Here is a 20,695-nt window from a genome sequence, read left to right as displayed (position 1 = left end):
TCAGGGACAGCACCAGGCCTTGAGTTCAAGCCACAGGACTGGCATCCCTCCCCTCCCCCCCCCCACCCCCCCCAACATACACACAGAATAAAAGCAGGATTACAGAGTATAGTTCAAGTGATAGCAGCCTGACAGCTCAGCAAGCAACAGTCCTAAGTTCAAAATCTAATATCACCAAAAAACAAAAATTAATTAATAAAGAATAAAATAATAATGCACAAGTAGTCTTGTTGAACTACTTTGACAATTGATACTGCATTTGGAACTCTATATACATTAGTGCATTTGGTTAAGGTATATAAATACTCAAAGATCTTCTTGTGTCAAAAACTAATAAGCTCATTTTGCAATGTTATACTTTTCATATCTTAACCAAGAATATCTGTATGTAGTAAAAAGAAGATGCTAGGTCTGAGACTTAGGTCATCTCCTAAAATCTGGATGCAACTATATCAATCATTCAACATTAGAAAATATTTATTTAGCATTAGATATACAGGGAGAAAAGTACTCAATAATTATTTGAGACAGATTTTTCCACATAATTTGGTCTTTTGAATGTCTAACATTAGCTTGTCAATCACTGAATATTGTGTGTGTGTGTGTGTGTGTGTGTGTGTGTGTGTGTGTGTGTGTGTGTGTGTGTGTGTGTGTGTGTGCTAATCTGGAGGCTTGAACACAGGAGCTGTCTCTGGTTTTTGCTTAAAGCATGTACTCTGCCACATAAACCACAGCTCCACTCCTGGCTTCTTGGTGATTAATTGGAGACAAGAGTCTCATGGACTTTCCTGCCTGTTTGGCTTCAAACCACGGTCCTCAGATCTCAGCCTCTTGAGAAGCTTGATTGCAGACATGAGCCACCAGTGCCCTGCTCCTGAATATCTTTTTACTTTTTCTTTTCAGTAGTGGTGCTTGAATTCAAGGACTTGTACAGGAAAAACTCTTCCACTAGTAAGTATAGTAAAATCACAACCTCCTCACCCGCCAAAACACCTGAAAACTGATATCTACCTTCACTAAGAAGATACTACCTAAGGAAAACATGTTATCTGTCCATTCTGGCTGCTATTACAAAATATGTTGGAAAAAGTAATGTATAAATAGTAGAAATGTATTGTTCTTGGTGCTGGCAGCTGAAATGATCAGGATCAAAGCAACAACAAAAATGGTGTCTGCCTTGAAAACATTACAGGAAGGAATAGGAGAAACTCTAGGGCTTCTTGGCACAGGCCAGAAACACAACATATCAAAGAAAGGTTGGGCAAATGGGGTTGCATTAAACTGCAGAGCTTCTGCATGGCAAAGGACATAGCTAGCAAGATCAATAGAAAGCCCATGGATTGGAAGAAGATCTTCACTAGCCATACAAGGGACAAGGGTCGCATATCTAAAATATATTTGGAACTCAAAAAATTAAATTCCCCAAAAACAAATCCTCAAAGAAACAACTGCCCAATAAATAAGTGGGCTAAAGACTTAAAGAGAAACTTCTCTGAAGAGGAAAGAAGGATGGCCAATAGACACATAAAGAAATGCTCAACTTCTCTGGCCGTAAAAGAAATGCAAATCAAAACAACACTGAGATTCGATCTCACCCCAGTTAGACTGGCTATAATCAAGAACTCTAATAACAACAGATCCTGGAGGGGATGTGGAGAGAAGGGAATGCTACCGCACTGCTGGTGGGAGTGTAAATTTGTTCAACCACTCTGGAGAGTAGTATGGAGGTTCCTCAAAAGACTCCACATAGAGCTCCCTATGACCCAGCAATCCCACTTTTGGGCATTTACCCAAACGATCACAAACAAGACTATACTAAAGCTACCAGCACAACTATGTTTATTGCAGCATTATTCACCATAGCTAAGATATGGAAGCAACCCAGATGTCCCTCAATAGATGAATAGATCAAAAAAATACACACACACACACACACACACACACACACACACACACACACACACACACACACACACACACACACACATATATAATGGAATTTTATGCCTCCATCAGAAAGAATGGGACCATCTCATTTGTTAGGAAATGGAAAGACTTGGAAAAAATTCTATTAAGTGAAGTAAGCCATGCCCAAAGAAACATAGGTCCCATGGTTTCCCTTATTGGCAATAACTAGTATATGTCTAGGACAAACAGAAAAGGTCAAAAGCCATGTACATATGACCATATAAGCTGATGTTAAGGGAAATGAACCCCAAGATAGACACAAGTGGTTTTTTCTTTCCTGCTATTGTTTTTTTTTAAGCATGTTTATAATGTACTATGTGATTTTTTTGTTTCTTTGGTTCTTCCCCCACAGTATAACCTGTTTTCACTGTATTTGATGTCCGTGCCCTGCATCTTGCATATACATTTTTCTAATTTGGAAAGAGGAAGGGAAATAACAAAATGCTGAAATAAGGATACAGGTTGACCCATTGTAACAATGAGATGTACAAGACCTATGTTGCAAATGAACTTTACAACTTCAGTGTGTGTATGTGGGGGTGGGGTGTGTGAAAGGAGTTGGGGAGGTAGAGAGGGAAGGGATGGTAGAGGAAAAACAAAGGAGTAGGTAACAATGCTTAATAGGAAATGTACTCATTACCTTACTCATGTAACTGTAACCCCTCTGTATAGTATTTTTACAATAAAAAGACATATTAAAAAAGAAAAAGAAAAGAAAAACTGCTCTTAGAACTATACTTAGAAATTTGACTATATAACAAAGATAAATCTTGGCTTACATTTTATTAGTCACTGCAAGAATGTTACTCTTTAATAAATTATCATCTCAAATGTAATAAAGTTATAAAATGAAAAAAATGTTGTCTGGCAAGGTCTTGTGCTTTGCTCCTAAGCCTTGTTTTTGCATTCTCACATAGCAAAAGGGAAGAAAAGCTTCCCTCATGCCTTTTAATACAAAGTCACTAACCTGATTCCTGAGGGTGGTGCCTTATGACTTAATCACATCCTCAAAGCTCTGCCTCTTTTTACCATTACCCTGGAGGTGAAGACTAACCTATGAGTCTGGAAGAGACACTGAGACTATAGTACACATGAACCAAAAAATAGATTATAGCTCAAATCTGAGCTTGGGAAAAATTTTCAAAAAAATTTTTAGTTCTCATATCCAACTATAGCTAAATTAGTTCCATTGTTTAGTTTCTGAGATTTTCAGCATACTCCAGGGGCTACAACATTAATGGGCATTTCATGTAAGTTTGACCCATGTAAGATAAAAAAAAATAAGGTTGTACAAAATGGCACAGATTAAACTTACTTGCATAATATGTTCTAAAATTAGAGTATATGTCAAAGATACTTAGTAAAGAATTGTCCTAAATATTAAACTACTCTAGCTTTACATTTACATTTTAGCCAACCTTATAAGTTTATATAATTTCAAAAGGCTTATAAAACAATGATCCATTCATCAGGTGATTCTATTTTACCCCATTTTAGCTAACTCACTGAACTATTTTATAACACATTTAATGGCTTGAGATTGACTTCTGGAAAAATCATGGTCCATAGGGAAGAAAGGAAAATGTCTATTCTTTCAGAATACAAAGGCCTTTTTTCTTTAATCTTACTTGGGTTGCACAGTATTTGTTCAGAGATGGCATAATTTGAATACTTCAAGCTTTAATATATGGTCATGTTAAAGTTTAAGATCAGAATCCTTCAACCCCCCCCCAACTATTGATATCGAAAGTTTGCTTCCACTCAGAATTCTGTTTTCAATATGCCCAAGAATCAATCTTGGTTGTTACTCATTGTCACAGCCAGCAGACCCTGGACTTCACAGCTGTCACTTTTGTGCTACCACTGCTATCTTAAGCAGAACGCACTTGTTATGGGCCAATATTAAATGAAAGAAGGGTATTCTTTCCACTTATACCACCAAACAAGAGAAAAGTTCACCTGAGCCAATCAGGAAGCCATCTTAACCATGCTGACAGCCCTTGCTTCTTTCTCATACTGTCCAGGTGATAACTCAGGGTGGATTTCAAGGAACACTCAGTACCACAACCTACTCCACATTAAATGGCTGGGCCTGGTCTTGTCCAACCTGGACTTGGTCTTCCGTTTTTGCCACAAGTCTCCTTTGAAAGCTGATTCTACAAGATTTTATTGTTCTATTATCACATATAAGACACTGTACTTCATTTTCTTTTATTCTTATAGTTCACAATGTACAAATCTAAAAGGGTGATGAATTTTTTTTTGAAAACTGCATCCAAGTGCTTAATTTGGCTGGATAAAGAAATATTGCCTAAATAAAGGAAAAACTTAACTAAACATATAACAGAGAACTAAGCGCTTTGTATAGAGCTTTTTGGGAGACCACACACACACAGTGATAAAAGCTTGATTTTCATCCCTTAAGGAAAGCTCTATTATTACAAAACATTTGAAAACATTGCAGAAAATGTTAGTTTACGTAACTTGTTGATATAAGCACCCCTAAAATTAATCATATCAATCTTAGAATTAAATGAAGATCAAATCATTTGAATTTGTCACTTTCATTGATTGACTCTACGTGATAATTGTGCTGATTCCTGTCCCCCTCCTTTCTCAGCAAGGGAACAGAACACGCCCAGTGACAGGGCTAATGTGGACATGGATGAAATTGATCAAGGTAAAAAGATGATCAGTAGTTACAATAAGAAAAAGGTAAATTGCTCTAAAGATGATGTCTCAAATACTAAATACAACTCTGTTTTGTGGCACAAAAACTTCACCTTCCCATGCAACACTATTTATTAATTAATAAGCTAATTGATGAGTTAAATGAAGTTAATTGGCATGCTGATATTTGAGGCCTTTCAGCCATGTCTCTAAAAGACACCTCCATTCTCATTCATCAGTTATCACCTTTTTTATAAATCTGAGCTTCTGGAGGATAGTAGTCCTAAACTGTATCTACTTATTAACTCTATGTTAGTGTAGTATTAGAGGAGATAGAGGCTTAACAGGGCAAAGTAGAGCTTCTTGACTTCTGTTATACTCTAGCCCCAACATGTGTGGGAGCTTCTCCTCTGAATAAACAAACCATATTTCAAGGACTGAGTCACATCACTCCTTGCTGCCACAGGGAGCCAACTGGGGCTTGCAATCTGTTGAAGCCAGCTCCTAGTCTTTCTGTTACCTTGCTTGTTGTTCTCAAGAACCTATGGACAAGAGACTCAGGCCAGTTCAATCTAGAAGCCCAGGCACCTATGATTTTCCGGCTTTTCTGTTCTTTCTTTCTGTACCATCACCACCACCCCTTCCCCACCCACCTCCCCACTCCACCACCCCCCCACCCTGCTCTTCTGTCCCCTGTCCTCTCTCCCCCTCCATCCTTCCCTCACCCTCTCTCTCTCTTTCTCTCTCTCTCTTCCCTCTTCCCTCTCCTCTTTCTCTTTCATCTCCCCTTTCCCTTCCCTCTCCCCATCCCCCTCTTTCCTTCTTCCTTCTCTTTCTTGAACACTAATGCAATAACCTGGTCCACATCTGTTGAGCAACCTGCAAAGGCTACAGCAGATCTGTTCCAATCATTGGAACATATTCTCTCCCCAATTTGCCTGTCTTTCTTCTCCAATGGCTATACCTTGTGCAGAATTTAAGTGTTAAGATCCAAGAATTATTTTGCCTTTTGTTTCATGTCATTTAGGAAGGATCAGTTTAGGTAAGTAAATTTTCTTTAGGATTACCTGACTAGAAATTTACATATGGAGTTGAGGCCAATTCCCTAGGCTTAATTGGTTATAATTCTACTTTATTTTTCTGGTAATACTTAAGCATGTATTCCATTCAAGAATCTGAGAGAGAGGAAAGGCTTGACAATTCAGTATACACATTTGGGGTTCCTACATTTAGAAAACTGCATGTACCAATGGCTCATACTTATAATCTCAGCTACTCTGGAGTTTCAGATCTGTAGGGTCACAGCTGGAAACAAGAACAGAATAGTTCACTAGATTCTATCTCTAAAATAAACAGCATTCAGCAGGCTCATGTGGTAGGGCAATAGCATACCAGCATAACAAGTGTAAGTACCTAAGTTCAAACCCCCATACTGTCTCCCCCCTGAAAACAAAACAAAAACCTCTAGCACCTCCAATTCATTATTGCAATGGTCAGGATTTCTAGAGAGAGCTCTAAAAGCCACAGGCATTTTTAGAATGCTTGAGATTTTGATGAGTTGTTATAAAAATACCTTTGCCCTGCATGATGCATTCATTGTATCTGGATGAAAGCACTCTGGTTTAACAGGAGAACAATGCCCTTCCTCTCTATGCCAGAATCAGCTTCAACAGAAAATAACAATCACAAATATATGTTCACAATCACTGCTCAGCTTGATGTTTTACTTATGAATCTTCCATTGAACCTTTTGTAATAGCTTTTAACTATTTTTTTCTTTATAAATAATTTCTATGACACGGCACAAAAAAGCCCCTCCCTTTTTCCACTTCTTTATTTCCAAAGGACAGTTTGATTTTGGGCACATGAAGTAAAATCAAAAGAGAATTAACTTTGTCTATGTTTGCCTTTAAGAATAATGGTTTCAGACTGTGTATTTTCCTTGACATACCCTCACTGGTAATTATAGAACCAAGCCTTTTCTGTCCCGAGTTAACTTAAGCCCAAACCTGCCTTACCTTTAGTTGGACTAGATGAACATCCACATGCTTGCTGTCTGAGTCCTGCTGGACTGAGTAGGTTAGGTCTCGGACCCTCTCTGAGGTCATCCGGAGCCAGGTCTCAATTTCAGGTAAGTGGAGGACAATCTTCCAATCAGCCCCTGTGTGGAGTGGCGGTGGTTTTTCATACTGCTGGTCAGAATCTGTATCCTTCATGGCCTCTTCTCCCTCTCCCTGCTCCACTGTGGGTGTCATGTTGATAGCCATGGGTGAAGCATCAGTAGCCATGGGATCCAGGTCCTGTGACCTCAGAGGGGAAAGTGTCACGCTCATAGTTAACATGGAGATGTCTAAACTTTACTTCTTTCCAAAACAGCTGAAAGGCAAGAGGAAAGGAGAAAGCAGGAGTCAGACGAGATTGCCAAATAAAGAAATGATATTTCACAGAAGAAACAGGATTTCTAAATTAAGCTAGATATCTAAATTAAGAAACCAGTGCTCATAACAAAAACAAAAAAGAGGTATTTTGATTCTCTGCATGCTAGTTCCAAGATCAAGCATATTAAGAATAACACAAATGATAGTGGTACTGTGTACCCAAATATCAATTCTCCCTCATTCCTTTTGAAATATGGTTATTGGCTTTAAGTAATGCCATCTCAGCATCTTAACAGAAGACAGGGACTTTTTGAGAATTCTAGAGGTGATACAGGACATTCTCTGGGTTGCAGATGTGTCATGATTTGTTAAGCTCCAGGAAAGTCTTCCTTCCCCTAGATAATTGGGTCCTGATTACCCCTTATTTTGCCCCTGGATAGTTGGCTTTGCTTATGTATAACACTTTTGTTAGATTTAAGTATCCTCATCTAGTTTGCTCTGCTGATTTATAACACTTTTGTTAGATTTCATTTTTCACACTGGTTATGTGGTTTTTACCTTTCAAAGCTTTGTGCAAGAGACATTCTGGGCTGCACGTCTTTGAGGCAGGATCCACCTGCAGTTGCTGGCTTTCTAAGAAAGACTTCCAATTTGACCTCTCAAGAGGTAGCTTCTCTAGCTTCTCTGTTTTCTGGAGACTGAATTCCTGTACACACTCTCTTTACTATGGACATCAAATATTATTTGGCAACCAACATATTTAATATTTAACTAGTGAAGAAAAAAATGTAATTATGAAAAATATGTGTGGATGTTGCTCATTTCTGAAATTTGTTAAATAGATATGAGGTGATTACAAATCAGTAATTTTGTGAAAAGCATAAAACACGGACTATATCAAAAAGCCTAATAAATTAAATTTTTTAGAGGCTTCTAGAGTTGTAAGGGTAATAAATTGCACTGAAAACATAATATAGTTAAATGGTACTCAAATAGGTGAAAGTAACAAGTACAAGTCATAATAAGGTAGGATTTTTTAAAGATAAATTTGATTTACTAACAATTTCACTGTAAAATTTATCTTCCTTTTGTAATCAATTTAATATCAATTAACTTTAGGCTCTGGGACTTTAAAAAATAAAAATTTTACATGATGCTATTTTTAGTCTCAGAAACAGCTTCTTTTACTCAAGGGGATTTTTATTCCCTTGAGTTTTCTTCCTCTGATTCTACACATTCAAGTTAGTTTTATGTTCATTCCTACAAAGATGAAAAGTAGCCAACAGAAAGTGTAGAAATTTAAAGAGATTGTCAGAAAGCAGCTCATATTTCCTTAGATTCTTAATATTCACTTTGAAACAAAAGAAAATTTATTTTTATCTAAAAAATAGGAGAGAAGAATCAGCGTAACCCCCAGTCTGGCCAAGAACATGGAATTGCCCATACAGGAATATGCTAGTTAGTAAAATTTGTTGAACACACAAAAGTCTTAGAATAAGTTATTCTCACCCAAACTGATGGCATAACCCGATAGTCCTAGCTACTTTGGAGGCTAAGAACAAAAGAATTGCATTTGGAGGCCATCCTGGGCATACCTTTGAGACTACCTTCACAATCAATAGTTAGGCATAGTGGTCTACACCTGTCATGTCAGCTGTGGGCTGATATTAGGAGAATAGGAGAAATACAGTTCTAGGCCAGGCTTACCACCACGTTAAGTGTAGTAAGGGTTTGTCATCTCAGCTCAAATGGGAACCATGAGATAGATGTATTAAAATCTAAGCCAGGTGCAAGCAAAAAGAGAGATTCTATCTCAAATACAGCAAAAATAAATAAATAAATAAAGTAAAAGCATGACTCATCAGTAGAATATCTGCCTAGCAACTGCAAACCCTGAGTTTAAACCCAAGTACCAAAGAAAACAATAACATAAAATAAAGTTATTACTGTGTTATTTCAGAATCCTTTCAATACTGTATTGTAATCTCCTTTCTTCATTTCCTGAGCACCTAACTTTTGAAATAAATGATAATGATATTTACAGATGAATTTTTTTTTTTTTTTGGTCGGTGGTGGGGCTTGAACTCTGGGCCTGGGCGCTATCCCTCAGCTCTTCAGTTCAAGGCAAGCGCTCTACCACTTGAGCTACAGCACCACTTCCGGTTTTCTGGTGTTTTATTGGAGATAGGAGTCTCACGGTCTCTCCTGCCCGGGCTGGTTTTGAACCGCGATCCTCAGATCTCAGCCTCCTGAATAGCTAGGATTACAGGCGTGAGCCACAGCGCCCGGCTACAGATGAATTTTTAAAAGCAAATTTAGTTGCAAAACCAAGATATATATTACAAATTATGTTTATCATTTCAGTACCAGCTATAGTAAATGGCTTTAGGTCATATCTTAACACTTTTCTCTGCCTAATGGCTAGAGGGAGAAATGAAGACCCTGTATTTTCAACCATGATTGTATTTGGCTTTTAAAGTAATAATAATAGCTTTATTAAAAAGGAACAAATTTCACTGGAAGGGATACAACCCAACATCTGACAAGCCCTGGTTAAGATTTTCCCAAACACTTGTAAATTATTAACCAATATACTCCTGTGTGGAGGATCAGTGAAGAAGCTCAATCCTAAAGCAGGAACCTGACACTTAAAAGTTAACAAATATTGTTAGTTCAAGGACATAGAAATGGTTGTAAGTGAGGAATACATTGCTATCACAGTAATTTCCTCCTCTATAAAACTAGATTTATCCTAGAGGAGAACTAAATGCCATAAACAGTGCACATTGAACTGTTTCAGATACACCTACATTCATCTACTTGTCCCAAGTCTCCTGCAAAAGAAACTTGCGCAACAAAAGGTAGTATTTAGATTAAAATTCCTAAATCTGGAAGTGGAGCTTCCGGATTTACCACCTGAGCTATAGTGCTAGCCTTGAGCAAAAAAGCGTAGGGACAATGCCCAGGCCCTGAGTTCAAGTTCCAGGACTGCGCACACACACAAAAATTCCTAAATCAAAGCAGAGCCTTCTCTGGCATACCTATTCTATTGTAAACTAAAGAATATAACAAAGAATTATGTGTCAACCTAAGACACTGCCATATAGAACTTTAGGTTATATACCAAGAAAGCACAATGTAGTTTTATATGATCTGGAGCATAACACTCCCTATTTCTGGGCCTTGGTTTCCTAACCTACAAAGTGAAAATAAATAAACCAGATGAACAGTAAGATCTCAGTAAGAATCTGTGACCTTGTATAGTTATTAATCCAGAGATTGCCAAACTCTTAGAAGCTTCTTGCCTATGCTGAGAGCTGTGTAGCTATTAAACGATAGCCCTTCATTTTGCCAAATGCACAAAATCTGTCTTAACAAAAAGAAAATATTATCATTAAAAACAGCAAAATCATTATTTATACACTATGTGTGGCTAATTTTTCCCTGAATAACAAATATGAAAGATTCTCCTCTCTAAAAGTTTATCACTGAAGATGAGCAACACAGATGTAGCTTTATGTGTAGAAGACAGAGATTAAAAGTAGGTAGTGAAACAAAAGTATAAAAGAATGGACAGGTTGTGAATCACAAGAATCAACATAGGAGAAAAGAGCAGGGAGCTCCAAAAGAGCTGAATAAAACATTTCATACATCTATCAGATTTCAACCTGTGTGTGATATTTCTACACTTAGCTAGTCAGACTGTAAACAAAGGAACTTATACAAAGCAGTGCTTTAATCAAATTTCATTTCATCTTTTATCTATTTGCTTTTCTTCACATATATTTTTATCATTGTATTCCATGTGTCATAACAGCATAGCAAGCATTGAAATGGCAGAAAATGGGTCACTGACCCATTTTCATGGAAGGCAGTTACTATAAACATTAGATTTTTCAATTCTAGTAGTTCACATGTAAATGTAGTACCTATGGGTAGCCACACTCTACTTCTGATTTTTGCAAAATTAGATCTGATTTAATAATATAAATTTATAATTCAAAGAAAATGCTTCAAAATATTGAGTATATTAACAACCTTTTTGTATAATTTTGCATCCTTTATGTTGATTCTTCAAGTTTGTTTGTGCAACCAAATTAAACACTCCATCTAAATACAAATAGGAGATAATTCAGCACAAGTCTATACTAAATGATATAAATGTTCTATTTTGAAAAAAGTACTTTGTAAAGGAAAAGACTCCTAGTCACAAAGAATAAAACAAACAAACCCACTAACTATACAAATGAAAGCATCAGGCCAAGTGCAGACAGGTACCCACCAAGTAATAACTCCAAGACGATATGAGAGGAATGATCAACCAGCTTTGGGGAAGCCCTGTAGCCTCCCCTTAGCAAATGCTTGTCTGTGGTCACCTTTCCAGCATAGAGATAATACCACCTTTATCCCAGCTGTTGTTAAAAATAACATCCATCAAATCCTTTCCTCTCTTCTAAAGAAGAGGCAATGTTTAAAGTGCAAATACTGAAGTTAAAAACAATTTTAAAGCATTTTATTTTCCTTCTTGATTTTTTTGGGAAGGTTTTCCCTGTTTTATTTATCATCATTTCTTTCTGTCTGGCAGTCCATAAGTTTTGGATTGAAGAAGGTTGATGTCAGCAGAATACTTTTCAAAAACAGACCTATTTAAATCAGAAGAGTGTTCTGAAGCCAAATCAGAAAGCAAAAATTCCAGCTACACTCTATCAGAACTGCCTCTCTTTTGTAGTTTTCTCTCTTAAATGAAGGAATAGGAAAGCTGGTTTCTAATAACTGTACTCACTGTAAGTGCTTTTGTCTCTTCAGGATGAAGGTCTGACTCCTCCTTCTCTCCCCACTCTGGCTGTCTGCTTGTGGGCAAACAAGAGAAAGGTCAGCATCAGGGCTGCTCCAGGCCAGCAGGACACCAGCTTCATATGCCTTTAGTCTCCTAACTATCTTGCTGAGAGAGTGCTGCTACACAGTCCCTATTTGGAAGCTAATGTGTAAGTTCCAAGTCTCTGCAATTATAGGCAGGCCTTTTACAAACAAGCAGTGATGAAGTGAGCTGAGAAAAAGGAGACAGTTGCCAAAACACAGATCACTAAGGAAAAGTGTTTAGGTGGACAGAGCATAGCCAGTCATGGTTCAGAAGAACCAAGACTATACCCCTGTCAAACCAAACAATCCCTAAGCAGGATAAATTAGGAGTACTATGTTAATTCAAGCAGCTGACAAAGCCAATGTGAACTAAATTGGTTCAAGCTCTGTCTTCCTTTTCCCAGGAAGAAACCATTCTTTCCACATCAGACCTTATTTACCATCATGTAAATATATATTCTCATCTTTCTGTGTGCCATGTTTATTCCTTAATAGAAAATAAGCAATATATAATTTTAGCCAAATGAAGGTTTGTTTGCTACACACTCCACGTTAAAAAAAAAAAAAAACAGAGATAGAGGAAATTATGCTAGGTGACCTTTTTTCTCCTCCATTTCTTTCTTTCCTTTTCTGCTAACTACTCTTCACACAGCCTATTTGTACAGAGATTTTAGAAAGACAAAAAAAATCCTCTGTCTGAATTTTGTACAGGGTAAGGCCTCATGATTTTATTCCATTAAGAAAAAATAACCCAAATCTATAATCCAGTATACCAGAACTGGGATCTGTAAAGAAAACACAAAAACAAGTTGAACAATTTGTTTAATTAACTGCTGCTGCCTACCCTGAATAAATGAGGATCTAATTGACTCTCTAGTTTTAAAGCTTGCTGCCTGACTACATATCTGGCTCTTCTAGGGTCAAGAACTTAGAAATTTTCAATAGCTTTAAGCTCTTTGATAGGAAAGCTAAAGGGCTGTTGGCGAGGATAAATTTGTACTTAGAAAAGCAGAAGGATAAAATGGCTTTGTAAGATTCTCCTTAAGAAATTTTCAGTCATAGCTTATGCTTCCTCCTTTGCCTTCTTCCCCTCCCAACTCCATGCCCTCTAGCACTCACCTGTAGTAACACAGTAAGTCCCTATTAGCCTCACTTTGTAATCTTCCTGTAATAAATAACAGGCCAGCCTGCAAACAGTTATCAGTGAGAAGGGCCCCAAGTATACTGGGCTAGGAAAGATGTGGGAGGCCGGGAGGAGGGGTGAGGGAAGGTGTGCATGTCAACTGAAGAACCAGGACAAATTTCTATGACTTAAAAGATCTTAGTATTTACTTGTAAAAAACTAACATTCGATCCTTATATATTACCCTGCACCAGAATCAAGTCCAAATGGATCAAAGACCTCAAAATAAAAGCAGACACGCTGAAAAATATTGCAGGAAGGAATTAGAGAAACTCTAGGGCTCTTTGGCACAGGCCAAAATTTTCTTAATAAAGATTCAGAAACACAACAAATCAAAAAAAGGTTGGACAAATGGGATTGCATTAAACTGCAGAGCTTCTGTATGGCAAAAGACATAGCTAGCAAGATCAATAGAAAGCCCACAGACTGGGAGAAGATCTTCATTAGCTATGCCACAGACAAAGGCTTCAAATCTAAAATATACTTAGAACTCAAGAAATTAAATCTCCCAACAACAAATCCTCAAAGAAACAACTGCCCAATAAATAAGTGGGCTAAAGACTTCTCTGAAGAACAAATAAGAATGGTCAATAGACACATGAAGAAGTGCTCAACATCTCTGGCCATAAAAGAAATGCAAATCAAGACAGCATTGAGATTCCACCTCACCCCAGTTAGAATGGCTATAATCAAGAAATCTAGTACCAACAATGCTGGAGGGGATGTGGCCCAAAGGGAAAGCTACTGCCCTGTTGGTGGGAGTGTAAACTTGTTCAACCACTTTACAAAGCAGTGGAGGGCGGGGAGAGGGGGGTCCTCAAAAGACTACACTTAGAGCTCCCCTATGACTCAGCAATCCCACTTCTGGGAATTTATCCAAATGATCACAAACAAGGCCATACTAAAGCTACCAGCACGACTATGTTTATTGCAGCATTATTTACTATAGCTAATATATGGAACTAACCCAGATGCCCCTCAGATGAATGGATCAAGAAAATGTGGTATGTATGTGTACACACACACACACACACACACACACACACACACACACACACACACACACACACACACACACACACACACACACACACAGTAGAATTCGATGCTTCATCAGAAAGACACTGCCCCATTTGTAAGGAAATGGAAGGACTTGGAAAAAATTATATTAAGTGAAGTAAGCCAGACCCAAAGAAACATAGGTCCCATGGTTTTCCTTATTTGTAATAAACAGTATACATCTAGGATAATCTTAGCAGATAAGCAGAACAGCTCAATAGCTATGTACATATCATCATATAATGTGATGTCAAGTGAAATGAACTCCAAGACATGGACACAAGAGGTTTTTCTTTGTTGTTGTTTTTAATGTACTAAGTGATTTCTTGTTTTATTTGTGTTTTTGTTTCCCCTATGGTTTATCTCCTGTTGTCACTGTATTTGAGTTTGGTACCCTGGGTTTTGTATATTTGTTTATCTGAATTAGGGAAGGGAAGGGGGACAACAAAATGGCGAGACAAAGGACAAAGGGTGAACCAATGCAACAACGATACTCAGAAGGCACTATGTTGGAAATGATCTGTACAACTTGGGAGGGGATTGGGGGGAGGGAAAATGGGAGAAAAACAAGGGAGAGGGTAACAATTTCAACCAGAAATGTACTCACTACCTTACCTATGTAACTGTAACCCCTATGTACATTACCTGGACAATAAAATTTAAACAAATTTTAAAAGATCTTGGTGTTAGTGTCATCCTTAGTTCTCTCTCCTTCCCTCCCTTCTTCTCTTCCTCCCTTCCTCCATCCCTGATGAGTAATCACGTTTATGACTTTTAAGCTTTAGGCAGTCACTTTTCTATTGTTCAAGAAAATACTTTTGAAAGACTTGATTTGAAAACACTAATATGTAATATATAAAAAATATTGCTTTTTTCAATGCTTTTAAAAGAAAATGCTTCATTTCAGCTTACATTCAAATCAGTTGACATTAAGAATCAATTATTTCTATAGTACTATATTGGTATTATATGTGGTTTATATGACTCATCGATTTCTCATACACACACACACACACACACACACACACACACACACACACACAGACTAACTACATACGCAGTCAAACACATGGAAAGCAAAATAAATCCCAATGAGGCCCCAGCTATGTGGCATTAATCGTGGTAGAAAAGACAAGCAGGGACATTTACTGGGCAAAGGATCATTTGAGATAGGTTTATAAAAATGGGGGTGATGCAGTCTGGAGGTTCCTTGAGACAATTAAACATAGATCTTCCCTACAACCCAGCCATACCGCTCCTGGGCATCTATCCAGAACATCACAACCAGGATACCATAAAGAGACTTGCACATCCATGTTCATTGTCACACTATTCACAATAGCCAAATTATGAAAGCATCCCAGATGACCTACAATAGATGAGTGGATCAAGAAAAATGGTACTTATATACAATGGAATTTTACATAGCCATTACAAAGAATAATATTATGTCATTTGCAGGGAAAAGGGTGGACCTAGAACAAATTATGTTAACTGAGGTAAGCCAACCTCAGAGAGACAAACAGTGCATGTTTTCTCTCATATACAGAGCAAGATCTAAAATATACCAGGACATAATAGTATAGGTCTCTGGACATTCACATGAGACTAAAGGAGGATACTCTTAGGAGAGGAACAGAAAGACATAATTACTATGTGAATCTGATCATACAAAATAATACTTGTCAAAATGAACTCCAGGAAATGGAACAAGAGTATGTGGGGGGGGGGTGTTGTTTTTATTTTCTTTTCTTTATGTTCTGTTTGTTCATTTAATTCTATGGGGAAGCATAGAAATGGAAGGACAAAGGGTGAACAAATGCAGCCATAAATCTCACTGGACACTATGTTGAACACTACGTGGTTGAGGTGGGAGGGAAAAACTAGGAGAGAGAGAGGGAAGGGCAACATTGCCCAAAAAGAAATGTACTCTTTACCTGAATTACATAACTGTAACCTCCTGTATATCATCTTTATAATAACAATTTACAAAACCTTAAAAACTGGGCTGGTCAAGACATATGTAAAGATAAAATAAAGACAATAAAGGAATTCTAGGCAAGGTGAACTGCTTGCACAAAGACATCTGAACATCCTGTAGTTGGGAAAATCAGCAAATAACTGTGTTGAGAGAAGTGAGAACTTGATGTTGCCCTGAAATAGTCTATAAGGTAAATTGTAAATTGTAACAAGGCATGAATGTCATTCTTTGAAGTGTGAAACAAATACTGCATAAACAAGAATTCAAAAATAATTATTTAAAAAGAGAAGATGGAAGCCAGGCACCAGTAGCTCACGCCTGTAATCCTAGCTACTCAGGAGGCTGAGGATCTTGGTTCAAAGCCAGACCAGGCAAGAAAGTCTATTAGACTCTTATCTCCAATAATCCACTCAGAAAACCAGAAGTGGCACAGTGGCTCAAGTGGTAGAGTGCTAGCCTTGAGCTGAAAAGCTGAGGGACAGCATTCAGGCCCAGAGTTCAAGCCCCATGACCAACCAAAAAAGAAGAACGAGGTGGAGGAAGAGGAGGAGGAGGAGGAAGAGCAGAAGGAGAAGGAGGAGGGAGACTACAGTTCTTACAATGAGATAGATAGTCAGAAGGAATGATTTTATTTATCAGGAAAACAAAATGAGAAATCAAAATGGTGAAAGACAATATATCCTTTCTAGGCAGACTTTATTAATATAAAATATAACATGAAAAAAATCTCTAAGTGGAAGAAAAAGAGAGAGAGAACCTCTTAAAGTCTTTTAGATCAGAGTAATTAAAGGAACTCAGTGCTCTGTCCTACCTATTCTATTCACTATAAAAAGAATTCTCCATTTTCAGTTCTCCATTAACCCTTCCCACAATCTTAGATCATAGGTTTGAAGTGGAAAGTTTTTGAGGATCATCTTATGCAATGTTTTTATTCTAAAATTACCTTCTAGATTAATCTCAAAGTAATATATATTAATTCTATCATTATAAAAGTAGATTAACATTAAAAATAAAAGAACCTTCTTAGCTGAGTGCTGAAAATTACATGTAATCCTAGCTACTCAGGAGACTGAGATCCAAAGAATCACAATTTAAAGCCGCTCAGGAAGAAAAGTTCCCAAGACTTCATCTCTAATTAACTAGCACAAAACAGGGCTGGAGGTCTGGCTCAAAGTGATAAAATATTAGCTAAACTAGCAAGCTAAGCAATTATGAAGCATTAAGTTCAAACTCAAAAGTAGGGAGGGAGGGGAGAATCTCTCTTTATTCCCATATTGCTTTCTCTAGTCAACAAGAGATGATAGACTATTATTTTTACCTTTTGTAATCTCAATTTATAAAGTAGAAAGAAAAAGAGCCCTAACAGAAAAGTTATTTTTAAAGATTCTGAAGTATAATATCAGTTAGTTATTTGTATTGATACAACAATATCAAAATGTTTACCAAGTCAGAGTCTATATAAGTATTGTACAAAAAGTTGCCATAAAAAATAAATTGAGAGCTAGGCACCAATGACTTATGCCTGTAATCCTAGCTTGCCGTTCAAAGCCAGCCTGGGCAAGAAAGTTCATGAGACTCTTATCTCTAATTAACCACTAGAAAACTGGAAGTGTCACTGTGGCTTAAAATGGTAGAGTACTACCTTTAAGCAAATAGAGCTCAGGTGCATCTCCAGGCTCTGAGTTCAAAAAAATGACCCACAGTCAAAAAAAAGAAAAAAAAACAAAGAAAGAAAGAGAGAGAGAGAGAGAGAGAGAGAGAGAGAGAGAGAGAGAGAGAGAGAGAGAGAGAGAGAGAGAGAGAGAGAGAAGGAAGGAAGGAAGGAAGGAAGGAAGGAAGGAAGGAAGGAAGGAAGGAAGGAAGGAAGGAAAAGACAGAAAGAAGGAAAGAAAGTGAACGTTTGAGAGTTTAGGAAAGTTTAGATTAGAGATAGCTAACTGAATAAATATATTTAATTTTACCCCAATTATAGTACCAAATGGTTTTCTGGCATGGTATGGGATGAAAAACAATATTTTGGAAGCTTGAAATTACATAGACAAGTGGCAAATGACTTAACTAACTCAAGAAATTAAATATTAAACCAGTGATGCAGAGACCAAGAGCCACTCTGGCTTTACTTCAAAATTCTTAAAGTACTTTAGAATTTTAGAACTACATACCTCTGGAGGTGAGGGTAGTGGAATGTATATGGAGAAAATAAACCCTCAAAGAAGTCTAGTTCTTTCCTACTTCCCAAGGAGTAACCTCTAAACCCCTGAACTATTCTGAGTGATAAGAATGTCTTTATTATTTGCTGTGAGCTCCTCAGACCACACTGACAGTTTATGCTAATGAGGTAACTAAGGATGAACATCACCAGAAAGACCAACTATGTGATCAAAGGATTACGGCATAGGGATCCATGAGGGCAATAATTCAATTAGTCTTCCTATATAATAGGATGAAATAAAAATAAAAACTATGCACATTAAGCTCAGAAAACCTGCCCAACTTGACAGTGCTCCACATGTAATGCTATATATGGACAACAGTCACAAATTCTGGAAAATAGGCTCTGGGATGGAGGCAGAGACATATATAAAGAATTACAACTAAGATAGTTGTGGATTCCAGAAAAAAAATTGTTTTCCTTGGGAAGAAAAGACTACATAGACACTTCTCAAAACAAGAAATACAAGTGGCTAACAAGTACATGCAAAATACTCAATCTTACTAAGCATCAAGAAAATGCAAATCAAAACTACACTAAGATACTACCTCACCTCTGTTTAGTATAACTATAAACAAAATCACAAAAAAAAATAACAAATGCTGGTGAGGATAGGAGGAAGAGAAACTCTTATACACTGTTAAAAGGAATTAAAATTAGTTTAGTCACTATGGAAAACAGTGCAATGATTCCTCAAAAAACTAAAAGCACATATTCAATATGATTCAGAAATTCTACTACTGGTATATATACAATGAAGATGGAAGTCATTATATTAAATATATAATTACCTATTCACAATAGCTGAAATATGGACTCAAACTCATAGGCCCATCAATGATGAACGGATAAACAAAATGTTTATCTCTGTACATACATACATATATACATATGTATATATAATCTATAATAGAATAATATTTATCCATAAGAAGAATAAGATTCTGTCATTTGAAGCAACATGAATGGAGCAAGAACCTATCATGTAAGGAAAATGAGCTAGTCATAGACAAATATGTGTTCTCACTTAATGTAGAAACTAATAAGCCAATCTTATATAAAAATAGAATTGAATAGTGGTCACAAGAGACTAGGAAAGCAGACAGGAAAAAAGGACAGAAAGAAGTTCAATAAATGACACCAAAACAGAGTGAGAATGAACTATTACTTCTGGTTCTTTAGCACCAAAGGTAACTATTGGATAAAACAATCACTGATAGGGGCTAGGAAAGTGGCTCAGTGGTAGAGTGCTTGCCTTGCATGCATGAGGCCCTGGGTTCAATTCCTCAGCACCACATAAGCAGAAAAAAGCTGGAAGTGGCACTGTGGCTCAAGTGGTAGAGCACTATCCTTGAGCTGAAGAGCTGAGGGACAGCGCCCAGGCACAGAGTTCAGGCCCCACGACCGGCAAAAAAAAAAAAATCAATGATATATTCCAAAATGACCAGAAAAGAACACAAAATTCCCAATACATAAAAAGATTAATCATCTGGATACAGTGGTTCAGGCATGTAATCCTAGATTCTTAGGAAGCTGAGATTGTACATACGTATTTAATTATCTCAACATACCAATGAAGATATAAAATGTCTCAAACAAAATAAAACAGAATAAAATGGAAAGGAGGGAGAGAGGGAAGGAAGGAAGGAAGGAAGGAAAGGAAAGGAAAGAAAGGAGCAAAGTTTTTACCTTTTTTTCTGACAGAGAATATCACAGGACTAGGTAGGGTACAACTTAAATAATACTAAACTAAATATATTAAATTAGAAATCATGCCTGCCTACTCCACAAAAACATAGTTTAATACAAAATGCTCACTGTGGTTGAATTAAAAAAATAAGGTTGCATTAATTTCATTAAAATAACCCTTTTAAGAAAGAACTGCTTCCTACAGACTAAGCCTGAAAATAGCCACAAGACTAAGTAATCATGTCAAAGATGCTTTCAGTATTTGTCACACTAGAATAGGTATATTGTGAAGTGAATAACTTTCATATTTGAGAACAACTAAATCATACTACAATATCAGATAATGAATTAATCCAAGTCTTTCAACTAATATTATATTTGCTTTCTGCTACTCATGCTGCAACATGAAACAATCAAGTATCCCTATGTCGTTCTTTCATCAACAGAAGGTATTTTGAGGGTGAAGGATTCTCACTTTAAAAATATTTTCACTAGGTGCTGGTGGCTTGTGCCTGTAACCCTAGCTACTCAGGAAGTTGAGATCTGAGGATCATGGTTTGAAACTACCCTCAAGTCCATGAGACTCTCTCTAATTAATCTATTGATTAGCTGGAAGTGGAGTTGTAGCTTAGTGGTAGAGTTCAAACATTGAGCAAAAGAAGTTCAGAGTCAGCACCTAAACCCTAAAATCAAGC

General features: G+C 37.1%; 1 protein-coding gene across 5 annotated transcripts in view; it reads right to left on the bottom strand.

Moving 5' to 3' along the window:
- Window positions 1–20,695, bottom strand: part of Akap6 (A-kinase anchoring protein 6) — a 469,667-nt gene that overhangs the window by 366,098 nt on the left and 82,874 nt on the right. For 3 of the 5 annotated variants that reach the window (XM_070026459.1, XM_070026473.1, XM_070026471.1), the window contains exons 2-3: window positions 11,800–11,863; window positions 6,657–7,014 (exon numbers count right to left, since the gene is read on the bottom strand). In XM_070026459.1, the coding sequence (XP_069882560.1) occupies window positions 6,657–6,980 (324 nt within the window). In that variant the 5' untranslated portion in view covers window positions 6,981–7,014; window positions 11,800–11,863. Of the gene's footprint in view, window positions 1–6,656; window positions 7,015–11,799; window positions 11,867–20,695 lie in introns of all 5 variants that reach the window. The other 2 variants (XM_070026462.1, XM_070026467.1) reach the window with 2 other exon arrangements.

This window comes from Dipodomys merriami, unplaced genomic scaffold, assembly GCF_024711535.1.
Source record: "Dipodomys merriami isolate MVZ:Mamm:240054 unplaced genomic scaffold, mDipMer1.0.p SCAF_1, whole genome shotgun sequence".
In the NCBI taxonomy this organism is placed as follows: domain Eukaryota; kingdom Metazoa; phylum Chordata; class Mammalia; order Rodentia; family Heteromyidae; genus Dipodomys; species Dipodomys merriami.
This window is presented reverse-complemented; position numbering and strand designations above follow the sequence as displayed.